Source organism: Lepidochelys olivacea (genome assembly GCF_965140295.1).
Source record: "Lepidochelys olivacea isolate rLepOli2 genome assembly, chromosome: 9".
In the NCBI taxonomy this organism is placed as follows: Eukaryota; Metazoa; Chordata; order Testudines; family Cheloniidae; genus Lepidochelys; species Lepidochelys olivacea.
In genome coordinates, this window is record NC_140419.1 from 49,326,309 (window position 1) to 49,340,522 (window position 14,214).

The 14,214-nt window shown below is 43.9% G+C and overlaps 1 protein-coding gene across 4 annotated transcripts in view; it reads left to right on the forward strand.

Moving 5' to 3' along the window:
* The window catches only part of VPS8 (VPS8 subunit of CORVET complex), a 223,278-nt gene that overhangs the window by 60,279 nt on the left and 148,785 nt on the right, over nt 1–14,214 (forward strand). For all 4 annotated transcript variants that reach the window (XM_084638357.1, XM_084638358.1, XM_084638359.1 and 1 more), the window contains 7 exons: nt 1,746–1,916; nt 5,094–5,168; nt 5,884–5,919; nt 6,636–6,726; nt 8,461–8,507; nt 12,144–12,233; nt 14,009–14,055. In XM_084638357.1, the coding sequence (XP_084494483.1) occupies nt 1,746–1,916; nt 5,094–5,168; nt 5,884–5,919; nt 6,636–6,726; nt 8,461–8,507; nt 12,144–12,233; nt 14,009–14,055 (557 nt within the window). The remainder of the gene's footprint in view (nt 1–1,745; nt 1,917–5,093; nt 5,169–5,883; nt 5,920–6,635; nt 6,727–8,460; nt 8,508–12,143; nt 12,234–14,008; nt 14,056–14,214) is intronic.

A 14,214-nucleotide genomic window follows, 5' to 3' on the forward strand; every position in this document is an offset into this window, starting at 1 on the left:
ACCACGCTCCTGGAGCTGTTGGTGGATGCCCCGATCATGTTGCCACTCCTCCCCAACCTGATCACCCAGGACCCCGGTCGTCTTAGTCACCCCAACCTCCAGTCCCTCCACCTCACGGCCTGGAAGCTTCATGGCTGAACCTCGGGGGCTTCTGTGCTCGGAACAGGTAAGGGAGGTCTTACTCAGCAGCAGGAAGAACCCCACTAGGGCCACATATCTGGCAAAGTGGAAAAGGTTTACTTGCTGGTGTGACCAGTGTCATACACCCCCACTTCAGGTGTGTATACCTCTCATCCTAGAGTACTTTCTGAACTTGAAACAGCAAGGTCTGGCTACGTCATCCATAAAAGTACACCTCGCTGCTATCTTGGCTTTCCACCCGGGAGCGTCTGAATGTTCCGTCTCTCCCAGCCCCATGGTTGGCTGGTTCCTCAAAGGTCTGAACCGATGGATGCCTCTAGGGCAGGGGTGGGCAAACTTTTTGACCCTAGAGCCACAGCGGGTACAGAAATTGTATGGTGGGCCGGGTAGGGAAGACTGGGGGAGGCTATGCCTCCCAAAACAGCGAGGAGTGACCTGGCCCCTGCCCCCACCCAACCCCCCCTGCTCCCCACCCCTGACTGCCCCCTGGGACTCCTGCAACCTATCCAAACACCCCTGCTCTGTCCCCTGACCGCCCCCGTGGGGCCCCTCATCCCCTATCCAACCCTCCCTGCTCTCCCCACCCCACATTACCTGTTGGCTGGGGGAAAGGGGTGCTCAGTCCTTTCCCTGTGCATTTCCCCTCCTCGTTTGGCTGCTCTCCCTGGCAGTCGGGCAGGGCTCACTCCCTGTCTGGGCTTGGCTGCTGGGGACGGGGGTCAAGCATGCTGGAGGTGGAGGGGGGCCCTGGCTTGCTCTACCCCTGTCCCTGGCAGCAGGACTCAGGCCCCTTGACCGTCACCATCCCCCTCCGCAACTCCCCCTGCTCCTCGCCTCCCCACCCCGACCTCCCTCTGTTGTGCCCCCTGGAGCACCAGGTCTGGCAGTGCTATAGCTGTGCCACCCGGCCGGAGCTGCAGCCACACTGCCCAGGTGCTGGGGGAACTGTGACCGCAAGAAAGGCGGGGAGGGAGGAGAGCAGAAGGGGAGGGGACAGGGGCTAGCTTCCGCCCCACTCACCACGCTGCAGGGGAATTGGGCTGGCTCCTCTGCAAGCCTGTCCTGATCCTGCTCCCTGGCAGAAGCTTGTGGGCCAGAGGGAAGGGTCCTGCGGGCCGTAGTTTGCCCACTTCTGCTCTAGGGGAAAAACTTTATTGACTTTGCACGTGACACACACACACCTAATTGGAATGGATACGAGCAGCACATCTTGAAGAACAACAATAACAAGAATGTGAGTAAGGATTTCAGGGAGGAAGGCAATATAGATGTGCCAGGTATATATTAAGCTTTAAGAGCAAAAATTGTTCCTTTGACTAAAGACCTACAGTACAAGAAATTAAACTCCGTGAGGAAGTTTCTCATAACTGGGTGCTCCAGAGAAAGTTTTCTGGTTGTCACCTTCCTTGTAGTTACACTTTTGTCCTGTAAAATAGTTAGATTCTAAACTTCAGCCTTACCCCAAACACCCAGAATAATAACTTCTGTATGCTGCCGGCTACCAATAGCTTAAGATATTAGTGCTCTAGGGTGTTTTTGTAGTATATTGTCCTGATAGTTATGCATGAAATGTTGCTGAAGTTTGACATATGCCTTCTTTCCAGTGGATAAACTCACGCACAGTAGTGCTTCTGGACAGTGTGGAGAAGCTGCATATGATAGATCGCCAGACGCAGGAGGAGCTGGAGACTATAGAGATTTCGGAGGTGCAGCTAGTATATAACAGTAGTCACTTCAAATCACTGGCCACAGGAGGCAATGTCAGCCAAGCATTGGTAAAGATATATGAACTTTGTAGCCTGCTAGTGTTTTACTTGTTGATTGATAACACTCTTTGAAATTTGCTTTTTTTAAACAGGGAAGTTTAGGATTGCCTAAAACCTTTTTAAAGAGCCTTTTTAAAAAGCTTGGTTTCAGAGTAGCAGCAGTGTTAGTCTGTATCCGCAAAAAGAAAAGGAGGACTTGTGGCACCTTAGAGACTAACAAATTTATTTGAGCATAAGCTTTCGTGAGCTACAGCTCTGATGAAGTGAGCTGTAGCTCACAAAAGCTTATGCTCAAATAAATTTGTTAGTCTCTAAGGTGCCACAAGTACTCCTTTTTTAAAAAGCTTGTTTATTGTTGATTTAGTGAGAATTCTTGAAGTGTTGCCTCTTCACATTCACGCTTATAGGATGCACCATCGTCCCACTGAGCCTCAGAACCCTCTTCAAAGATAAATATAATGGTGACTGTAGCAGCTGGTTCTTCAAGATTGGGCAGTTAGAGTGACTATTGCAAAGGCCACATTTTTCCCCTTTTTCTCAGCGTTCCTCTTCTAAAATTCTGAGTGGAAGAAACTGAAGTTATTGGGGTCTCCTGGCCTGTTATAATGGCAGGTCCCAATACAGAGTGCTGTAAGAGGGTTCTTGTATGGTCTCATTGGATGGTGTTTTTCAGAAAGCTGCTGAAGCTCAATGGTGCTGGGGTGGGTCGCATCCCAGAAGGGGGAATACAGACTCAAAAATGTAGGGTTGGAAGAGACCTTGAGAAGGCATTAAATTCAGCCCTCTGTGTTGAGGAAGGACCAGTTAAACCTAGACCATCCTTGACAAGTGTGTGTTTGTCTGACCTGTTTTGAAAACCTTCAATGATGGGGATTCTGCAATCTCCCTTGGAAGCCTGTTCCAGAGCTTAACTAACCTTATAGTTAAATTTTTTTCTCCGAATATCTAACCTAAATCTCTTTCTGCTTATTAAGCCCATTACTTCTTGTCCTACATTCAGTGTACATTGATCAGTCTTCTTTGTAATGGCCCATATTTGAAGACTATTATCAGGTCCTCCCTCAGTCGTCTTTTCTGAAGACTAAATGTGCCCAGTTTTTTACCTTTCTGCATAGATCATATTTTCTAAACCTTTCATCATTTTTGTTGCTCTCCTTTGGACTCTCTCCAATTTATTCAAATCTTTCCTGAAGTGTGGCAGCCAGAATTGGACACAGTGCTCCAATTGAGACCTCACCAATGCCAAGTAGAGCAGAACAATTATCTCCCATGTCTTATATACAACAGTCCTGTTAATACACCCCTGAATATTAGCCTTTTTTGCAACTGCATCACATTGTTGACTCGTACTCAATTTGTGATCCACTAAAAACCTCAGATCCTTTTCAGCATTGTGATCACCTAACCAGTTAGTTCCCATTTTGTAGTTGGGCATTTGATTTTTTTTCCTTCCTAAGTGAAGTATTTTGCACTTATCTTTATCGAATTTGATCTTGTTGAATTCAGACCAATTCTCTAGTTTAAGGTCCTTTTGAATTCTGGTTCTGTCCTACAAATTGCTTGCAACCTCTCCCAGCTTGGTTTTATCTGCAAACTTCTATAAGCATATTTTCCATTCCATTATCCAAGTCATTAATGAAAATACTGAATAGGACTGAGCCCTGCAGGACCTCACTAGATAAGGCTCCCCAGTTTGAAAGCAAACGATTGATAACTACTTTTGGAGTACTGTCTTTCAACCATTTGTGCACTCACCTTATAGTAATTTCATCTAGACCAGTGCTTCTCAAGCTATCTGATGTGAGGGACCGGCAATTTTTTTTCCAATGTGTGCGCAGACCGGCAGCCGATGGCTCGCAGACTGGCACCAGTCCACAGACCACCACTTTGAGTAGCACTGATCTAGACCACATTTCACTAGCTTGCTTATGAGACTGTCATGTGGGATTGATGTGAAATATCTTGATCTCTCACACTACTGCTTCTTCCCTCTCCACTAGGCCAGTGGGAGAAGGAAGGAAATTAGGTTGGTTTGTCTTGATTTGTTCTTGACAAATCTATGCTGGCTATTCTTTATCTCTAGGTGCTTACAAATTGATTGATTGTTTTAATAATTTGTTCAAATATCTTTCTAGTTATCAAAGTTAGGCTGGCTAGTCCTTAATTCTCCAGGTCCTCTTTGTTCTCCTTTTTAAAGAAAGGTACTATGTTTGCCCTTCTCTAGTCTTCTGGGACCTCGCCCGTCCTCCATGAGTTCTCAAAGATAATTGCTAACAGTTCCAAGGTTGCTTCAAATAGTTACTTAAGTACCCTAGGATGAATTTCATCAAGCTCTGCTGACTTGAATACATCTAACTAAACTAAATATTCTTTAACCTGTTTTCCCGATTTTGCCTTGCATTCCTTCCCCCTTGTTGTTAATGTTGTTTGTGTTGAGACTCTAATCACCATTAACCTTTGTAGAGGCAACACTCAACCAGTTTTGCTATGGTAAATTACCAGGTTTTTTTTTCCAGCTGCTGTTATGCAGAGACTGCAGTCATATCATCTTTGGTTATAATCTCACTAGGTCTCATATGCTAAGCAGGGTTGTGCCAGATTTGGATATGTCTAGACAAACCCAGGTGATGGAGGAAGTGAGGATGGTGATTTGGTAGGGGATATTCTTCCCTTGTAGTCCATATTTAACCAACATCCTGGCTGATGCTCAGGGCACTCTCCTATTGAAGATTTCATCCTTCTGTGTTTTATTATCTTCTCTTTTTCCCCCCATCTTTCTCTCTGGCCTTAACCAGATAACCTGAGCAGAAATGCTTTTTGTTGTGAAATAAGACTGGAATTACTCTGAATTGCCATTTCTCATGAGATTTTTCTTTCTGGTGGTGTCTTGTGAATACAGTAATTGTCATCACTGACATGAGTGTGAGACAGTGTTCCCTGCACTGAGTGACTTTTCCAGTGACGTATGAGTGAGCATCTGTGAAAGGGATTGGGTTGCTAGGTCTCCAGCTCCACTTCGAGTGAATAGCATGACTGGACAAACTGCTGTGTCCTCCCCAACTCTTGTTTTATTTCTTCATTGCTAAATGTCCTCAGGGTTTAGTTACAGCCATATATGTCATGTATGTTTACTGAAAATAAAAATAAAAGCAGCTTGTGCTGGAGTAAATCTTATGTTTTTCCCAGGCCCTGGTTGGGGAGAGAGCCTGTTACCAGTCCATCAGCAGCTGTGGTGGTCAAATCTTCTATCTTGGCACAAAGGTAAATGCGGACAGCTCTCAGGAAATGTATGCACTTTCAAGAGTAAGGTGGCTTTAGTGATTCTAGTGAAAGAAGTGTTCTGCAAGGGAGATTCCTGAAAGATTTCAGTGGAGCTGTGAGGTCCAGTGCTGCAGTCTTATCTCTGATGAAGCTTTAGGACATGGGGCTGTAAAATGGGGAGGTTTTGTAGGCAGTAACTCCAGTGTTGTTTATTTTAAGTTTCCTGAATCCAGTCTGGTTTTAGCCCAGGCATGTGCTGAAGTAGCACCCAGGATTACAGTCCCTGTTGAGTGCTACTTCAGAGTAAATGTATAGTGGGTAAAATGTCAAATGAAATATGCAGAAATTAACAAGTCCCTATCTACAAGAAGAACTAGAGTGAATAGAACAGGTGAAAAATAAGAGAGGCTGAATCCCAACATATGGAACAATAAGGTACATCCTTGTGCTTGGTGTCCTCCATTCTTTCAAAATGTAGGTCAGGCTTAAGCAGAGTCTTGTAGGGACTTTTTGGAAACTATGAACTTGCTATATAATAGCTGGTAGGAAATTCTCCTGTTCGGAGCGACATCTCCAGTCTCTGAAGAGTAGTTGCAGCCTCTGTGTATCACTGGGAGACTACAATGTATGTGTGGGAATCCATAGATTGTTACTCATGAACAACTGCCCATAAAGGAATATCTCCCTTTCTGACCTTTTTGTTTCTCTTTTTCAGTCTGTTCATGTGATGATGATAAGGAGCTGGAGAGAGGTAAGTCAGGAGAAGAGGCATGTATGTTTTTTAATAAACTGTGTGAATTGTTTAAAAGTAGCTTGATGGCGGAAAGGAACTTCAGGACTAATAGAAATTTTAAAGTATAAGTATTTATGTAGCCTATTATACAACTAGGCAAATATCTAGCTAAGTTGATGTACCGTCTGGAAGACCTCTGCGTAACCCATGGGGTACACATACCACTGGTTTAAATGATAGTGGGTAAAATCTTGGTCCTGTTGAAGTCCAGGGCAAAACTTTTTTATTGACTGACTTAATAGGGCCAGGATTTCATCCCAATTGTTTAAAATTCAAAATCTCTGAAATTATTTCCGTTAAAATGCTTGGCCTTGTATGTCTATATCTGTGTTTCTCAACCTTTTCCAGGTTGGCGACCCCTTATTTGAAATACATTTTTTACTCTTGTAGTAAATGTAAGAAGGTTGGGAAAAAAAATGTACCCATCATAATAAGCCTTTGTAATGCATTTGTAGTTTTGAGAGGTTGACAGAATACTTGACATAGAAAGGTAAGTGGGGGAGCAAGATTTTCTTTGCTTGAGATTATAATAGTTTTCAATGCCCTGAGACCCACATAGTTGTCTTTCATCACTTGCCTGGGGGTCATGACCCACCGGTTGGGAAATACTGGCTTAAAGGATTGCTGTTCTGGAATTCTGAGGAGTCCCATATTGCTTGTACATCTAATTTTAGAGAGTGGATCACCTTCTGAAACAAGACTGTCTTACTGAGGCCCTGGCTCTAGCATGGTCTTTTCATGAGGGTAAAGCAAAGGCTGTAGTAGGTAAGTTATTTTTAAAGCAATGGGGTAGCTTTTATACACATGCACACAGAAGCAAGCATTAGTCAAAAGAAATTAAAGTGAGAATTGTATCCGTGAAGAATAAAAAAGCTCTTGTAGTTTGAATGTGATCAGGATGATGCAAATGTGTTGACTATGGGCTGACTGGCTTTTGTAGAGTTGTGCAGTTTCCTAGTAAAAACTTCTCTCCTTCTAGTAATTAGCTGTTTTAAGGCGGCAAAGCACCTCCCCTACCCCTACTGGGTTATGGGGTAATTACTTCCATCTGCTTTCACTTTCCTGGAAAAGTACAACTGTAAAGGATGTGACTCTTGGAAAATGAGGCTTGTAATAAGGGATTACTGCAAAGCAGTGTTTCATACCTTACTAGAAGGTTCCCAGGGCTTCAAGAAGGTGTTGATATGAATTTAAAAAAAGTCAGAGGCCCCTAGTGATTGAAAATGCACAAGAGGAGCAAGGTGGCACATCTTCACTTATGCGCAGGCATGACTAAGAAGCCAGCATAGCTTCTATGCAGGGGATTGCTAGGGCAGCTGGAAAGCACACCACTTCAGTGCTTCCCTGCAGTTGTACTAGTTGGAGTTTTTTTGTGGCCCTATTGGGTACTAAAGTAACACCCTCTCCTCTAGGTGTCCTTAGCTGATGAAGTATGTTACATATGCCTGTGCCTGCTTTGCTGAATTTCACAATGAACTATAATTTATATGGTTCACCCTACGTTTTCTATAAATTTTCTGATGGATTTTGACAGGTTGCTCTTCTTTAAGTTCCAGGACATAGAGACAAATATCCTTGTGTATTTTATGTGTCTTTGTAATACAGTAGAACCTCAGAGTTTCAAACACCTTGAGACTGGAGGTTGTTTGTAACTCTGAACAAAACTTTATGATGGTTCTTTCAAAAGTTTACAACTGAATATTGACTTAACACAGTTTTGAAACTTTACTATGCAAAAAAAAGTGCTGCTTTGAACCATCTTAATTTAAATTAACCAAACATCAAAACTTTTTCTTTATTTTTTTTAGTAGTTTATGTTTAACACAGTTCTATACTATACATTATTTTCTTTTTTCATCTCTGCTGCTACCTGATTGCATATTTTTGGTTCCAAATGAGGTGTCTGGTTGACCGGTCAGTTAATAACTCTGTTCATAACTCTGAGATTCTATGGTACTTGAATAAATGAAAATCATAAATTTTAGTTTACACATCACAATTTTCAATATACAAAGGAATTGCATATTTTTTATTGGGATAGATGTATTTTGCACTTGTAGTGCAGTAAATTAGCTCCTTTCATGCAAAGATCTCAAAGCATCTTATGAATACAGTAATAATTATGCCTCACAAAACTAATCTAAGGGACTATAAAAATGCAGGTAAAGACTTAGTTACCTAAAACTCAAATCCTCCTGACTGAATGGGGCAGAATCAGAACAGGGCCCTTTCAAAATCTTTTTTCTAAAACCATCAATAAACAGATTAAGTTAATCGTCACATGAAGTGTAGGTTTCGTTTGTTAATGCAAAGGGCCTGTCTGTATGAGGTGTGTCTAAGTATGTTCAGGATATCTGGACACCTGCAGCTAAAGGGTTTCAGCAGTTAAGTCTTCTATTATTTCTGAGTTTTGGGAGCTGAAATGAGTCCTCACTTCCATTTACATATTGATTATGAAAAGGAACCTTTGTTTTTTTTTCTCTTTGTATTCCTTTACAGGGTTGTCTGGGGATGCCAATAAGCGAAAGTCTGTCCTTGCAGACCGAGTGAGTTCCAAATCCCAATTTCATATGTATTGATACCACTCTTAATTTACCCCTCAACTATTTTTGAAAGAATTGGCTTCTGTCCTCCAAAAATCTCCGTAGGTGTGCGTATGTAGGTTGTGATTTTTTTTTTTTAAATGAGCTTTATTTGAAAGAGAACTGATTAGAAACTAGCGATTGGGCATACTGACAAAGCATGTACTTCAGGTAAAAGCTACTTGCAGGATGTGGTATCTAGCATGTGCCAAATTTAACTCATTCTTCTGCCTCTTGGCACTTCACAGGTACCAGAGTCCCAATCCCAGCCAGTATGTACCCTTCAAGAACTAGACTTCACTACTTCAATATTGGCAGCTATCCTGCATGTACCTAGCCTGACTTCCAGTGGGTGTCTTAAATGTGCCTGTACCTGCAAAATAATCCCTTCCAGTTGACATTGCCCACTTGCCTCTGAGTCTTGTTTTTGCGGGCAGTGCACAATGAAATGTTTAGTTGCAGCGAAGACCAATTCAGAAGTAACTAAATATTCAACCTGCCCTCAGACTCCTGAACATCCTTTTGTTCACAGGCACCAAGGCATTCCAAAACCAACTATCCCTGGTATGTTTTTAAACAGTGAAAATCTATGGCAATAGTTTGATGTAAATAGTGGGTCTTTTATAGTGGAGAAATGACTTTCATTTATGCTGAGCAAAGCTCAGGAAGCTGCTACATTTGGAACATATGCATCTTATTAGTTGTGAAGAGTCTGTTGCTTCAGCTGCCAGGTCTTAGATTGTCACCCATTTCCCATTCCTACTTTTTGTACCAACAATCAAGAAAAACCAAACGGCGGGACATGCAGAATAGACATTCTGGCAGCCTCTATTTATTGTATAGAAAGCTTTTATACACTCAGATGTTCTTGGTAGAACAAACCAGGAATTTTTTGATAGGATGAGCGTCCCTCAGCTGTCTGACCATCAAAAAGCTCAATTCAAAGCTGAAATCTCAGTGGAAAAAACAGAATGCTATTGGCCCCAACTGCCATTAGAAGCATTTTCAGATAAATTCTTGCTCAGGTCCTGCAGCCTTAGGCTGTGTTAGAAGGCTTTCCTTTCACCTCCTCCCCTGGTTCTTGTCACACAGACAGAAAGCAGAAGACCAGAAGTTTGAAGTGCAGGCAGTGCGATGTTTATTGGGGTTAGTTCCAAGCAAGCATATCCATAGCTCTGCATGCCAGCAGAGTCTGTTCCCCAGTGACCCCATTTACCCTGTATCCCCCTTCCCAGCTCTGACACTGCAGAGCCTTGCCTGTGTCCCCATTCCCCCCTTTTTATCAGGCCCAAATATACCTGCAGTGCATGTCCCTAATGGCACCCTTTACAGCTTATGGTCATGTTCCGTTTTGGAGGCTCATGAGCCTGGGGTTTTCATCCCATCTCTTTTGTATCCCGTGGGAGGGGTAAAAAGTGAGGTTGTGCTCTGGCCAAGGCCAGACTTTACTTTGGCTTTGTGTTTCTTATTGCCCTCCCCCCGTGACGGGGTTGGGACTCACCACCGCAGCGCCTCCTGCTGTTCTCTCCGGGAATTAGCTCAGTTCGTGCAGAGCGCCCTCTGCCTGTTCTGTCCCATCCATCTCTCACCCTAGATTGGCATCTCAACCAATGTTGCTCCCAGCTCATGGTGTCCTCTTCAGGACACTGCCCTCTGGCAGTGCCCACTGCTCCGGTCTCACCCCCTTCCAGGGGTTTGGTGTTATCAGCAGTCCTTCTCTTCGCCCCAGCCACAATGGCCAACCACACCCCAAAGTCTAACCCCTTTTGGCAGGGGTCTGGTGCAGCCTGTGATGGCCACTCCCAATGGCCAGGTGGAAGTGCAAGGCGGGGAACCAGGCCTGGCCCCTATTCTGGGTCCTGACCCAGGGACCCTTTGGCAACAGCCTTCCTGCCTGCCCTCCTTCTCTTCCTTCGTCCATCTCTCAACCTGGGCCGTTTCCCCTTTGGCCCCTTTGCACCGGCTAGGCCCTTTTTCTCAGTGCCTGCAGGTACTGGGTGGGAGTTCCCTTCTGCTCCCCTTATTTGCCTAGCCCTGCGCTGTCCCTGGTGCTAGTCTCCATATGCAGGAGAAAGACCTTCACCCTCTAAAGGCCTGGGAGAGACTACCTGCTCCCTTCCTAAGCAGCCTTTATATAGGGCCTAGCCTAGCCCTGATTGGCTGGCTGTAATACTGGCCCTGATTGGCTCTCTAACAGGCCCTCCCTGATTGGCTGCTGCTTTGTGCAGCTGCTCTGGCCTGTTGTAGCCCAATCTGGAATGGGGGTGGGGCACCACTCCACCACACCCCTCCTTCCCCTTTACCTCTCCTAACTGGTTGCTTGACCTTGGCTTGAGAGAAGAGCCAGGCAGCCTTCCAGTGTATGCTCGTATGTTATACTCCCACCATACGCTGTAACGTTTTAGCTGTGCTCTGTTTCTTATCTCTTTCTCATTGTACTAATAAACCCATCTGGCTGGGCAGAAGCAAGGTCTTTATCCTCTGTTCACACGCATTAGTATAAGATATGTGAATATATAGATTATAAGAGTATAAAAACCAAACAGGCAGACAATACCCAAAATTCTATCTCAGGCAAAGATGCAGGCATGAATTCTACATTGTCACTAACACTCGTAACAGGCTGGAGCATGCTCAGTGCAGATAGAATCTCTAGCTATTCTCTACTGACTATTCTCTACTGAGCATATGTAAACTGTCGTTTTTCAAAAAGCTTGTAACTGCAAAATTTGGGCAGATTTTCTTAGGAATGGAAAAAAGCACTTCACTGAAACAAAGGCCACCCTATGCCAAATTTCAAGTCCCTGCTCCAAAGCATGAGGGCACTAGAGCAGAGGTGGGCAAACTTTTTGACCCAAGGACCGCATCTGGGTATGGAAATAGTATGGCGGGCCATGAATGCTCACAAAATTGGGGGTTGGGGCATGGGAGGGGGTCAGCGGTGCAGGCTCTGGGGGGCACTTACCTCAAGCAGCTCCCAGAAGCAGCAGTATGTCCCCTCTCCGGCTCCTACACAGAGGCTCAGCCAGGTGGCTCTGTGCACTACTCTGTCCGTAGGCGCCACCCCTTCAGCTCCCACTAGTTGTGGTTCCCAGCCAATGGGAGTTGCAAGGGTGGCGCTTGGGCCGGGAACAGCGTGCGGAACCCCCTGACTGCCCCTACGAGTAGGAGCCGGAGAGGGGACATGCCGCTGCTTCCAGGATCCGCGCAGAGCGGGGCAAGCCCCTGCTCCCCAGTGGGAACTTGAGGCCCGGATATGGCCTCCAGGTCATAGTTTGCCCACTCCTGCACTAGAGCTTTTCAAAGGACATGTTAGAGTTTTTTCAAAATGGCAAAATCTATTTTTCCCTAACCTCATTATTGGAAATGGCTGAACCATTTTGGGTGAAATTTTGAGGGGGAAAAAAAAAAAATTCAGTCTGAGGAACATACATGGCGTGCAGAATTTCAGGTGGAACAATTAATTTGGCAAAGTTTTATAACCAACTGAAAACAAGTTTTTATAATGGGAAATGTTGGGCAACATTAATACAGTGGTACTACCAACCCTGCTGATAGTAGTATGTGAAGAAAATTTCCCACTGTTATCTTTTCATCTAGATGGTTGAAATCCTCTTCCATTATGCAGATCGAACTTTGAAAAAATGTCCTGACCAGGGTAAAATCCAAGTTATGGAGCAACACTTTCAGGTACAGAACCTCAGATGCTCTCTTGATCAACGCTGCAGTTTACAATAAAATTGTAGCTTTTCTCTGAAAGTCATTGACTTTTTTATATAATAGGTTTTAAATGTTGTTGAAACATTCATGAAATGTGTGATTTCTTTGAGAAATTAGGTATTAGCTACTCCTAGGTATTCTTAATTCAAGTATGACTGTTCTCATTTTCGATGTCTTCTAATCTACACCAGTAGAAATAGACTGAATCCCCTGTGTGCTCTGTTAGGGTATGTAGCAATCCTCTACAGCCAGCACCATAATCTGCTTGAGAGTTCTAGAGTATTCCAAAATCAGTCCTACAAACAGGAGTTTGTATACAGAATATTTCAGAACTGAAATGCTGTGGTGTTAAACGGCTCTTCCAGAAGACAGTGAGCTCTTGGGACATAATGACCAGAAAATAACTCAACTTCCTTAAAAAAAAAAAAAAAAGGACTTGTGGCACTTTAGAGACTAACAAATTTGGTGCCACAAGTCCTCCTTTTCTTTTTGCGCATACAGACTAACACTGCTGCTACTCTGAAACCTGTCAACTTTCTAATTCTATGGATGAAGAACAAGGTGCTACACTCTGCATCTGGAGCACTGATGTGGCCTTCGGGAGGCTTCATTCTAATCTGCTTTCAAAGTTGTTACATTTTGTTATCCATTCTTTAAAAGTTGAGCCTCTTTGAACAATGGCATAATTACACCTTAATTTGACCCTGGCTAGACAGGTGAAGATTGAGTATGTCAAGCTAAGCAGTGTCCAGAGATGAATTTGTGGAATTCTGGATACCCATGGCAGAGACCTGAGGGGTTCACAATGGAATGTGATCCCTTTGGGAAGAGTAAAAGCTATGCCGAACAAGGTACCAGAGAGAGAGCTCTGCCACTGGACTTGGGTTTTCTCAGGTGTCCAGAGAAGGCTGTCCAGGCTAACAGGTACGGGTTTAGGGGTTCCTAGAACTCTCAGTAGAGGGGTAGCCTCACCCACTGAATCAGAAGAAAATGAGATCTATTTTAATATTCCAAAATGTTTAATCATTCTGCCCATTCCTCCTTCAGAAGATTTATGGAGAGGAAGATTAGCTGCCTTCTGTCTTCAACCACCTCTAATCCCCTCAGATGCCCCGGTTCTCAGTACTATTAAATGGGGCGCCAGAATAACCTGGAACATACCTCAAAACTTTCCTCAAGAATTAATTCTTGTCCAGCTCTGTCCAGAAACCTTTTCTGAGAATCCATTGCCAAGTGAATCCAAATCAAACTCTCTGGCCGTTGTCTCCTTATTTTCCCTTTGTCCAGCTGAGCCCAAATCCCTTGTCATCCACTCATCAAGTATGGAAGATTTTTAAAAGGTCTTGAAACCTGCAAATTGAGAGATGTGTGTTGCTGTCATGTTTTGTCCTTGTACTTCTCTTCTGCAATTGTTACATCTTTGTCAATTTTGTCTATGTTGTGTCTGCAGCAGCTCGCCTAATGGGGCCCAGATATGATTTGCAGTCTCTGCGGGCTGATGTACTAAAATAAATTTTTTGTTACTGCTGGAATTTGGAAAGGCCTGTGATGTGGGTGTAGCTTTGGAGGAGTTACAGCTGTATAATTGTATCTTTTGTCCAGGAAAATCAGTGTAATTGGGCAACTGCCTAAATGTGTGAGCTACGGTCATTGATTCTTCACAGTATTGATCATACTGATAATGTATACTGTTTGACATTACCTGTGATTGAGTTACTCACTCTTTCTTCATGGTCTTTCTACAGGATATGGTGCCTGTCATAGTCGACTACTGCCTTTTACTTCAGCGAACGTAAGACAGTTTGCATGCTTGTCTGTCAGATTAATGAAACCATAGGAACTGCAATCACAGATCAGGCCAGTGGCCCATCTAGTCCTATATGCTCTGTCTCATGGTGACCCGAACAGGTGTTAAAAACCTGATAGCTGACAATTATGGAATAATAGGCCA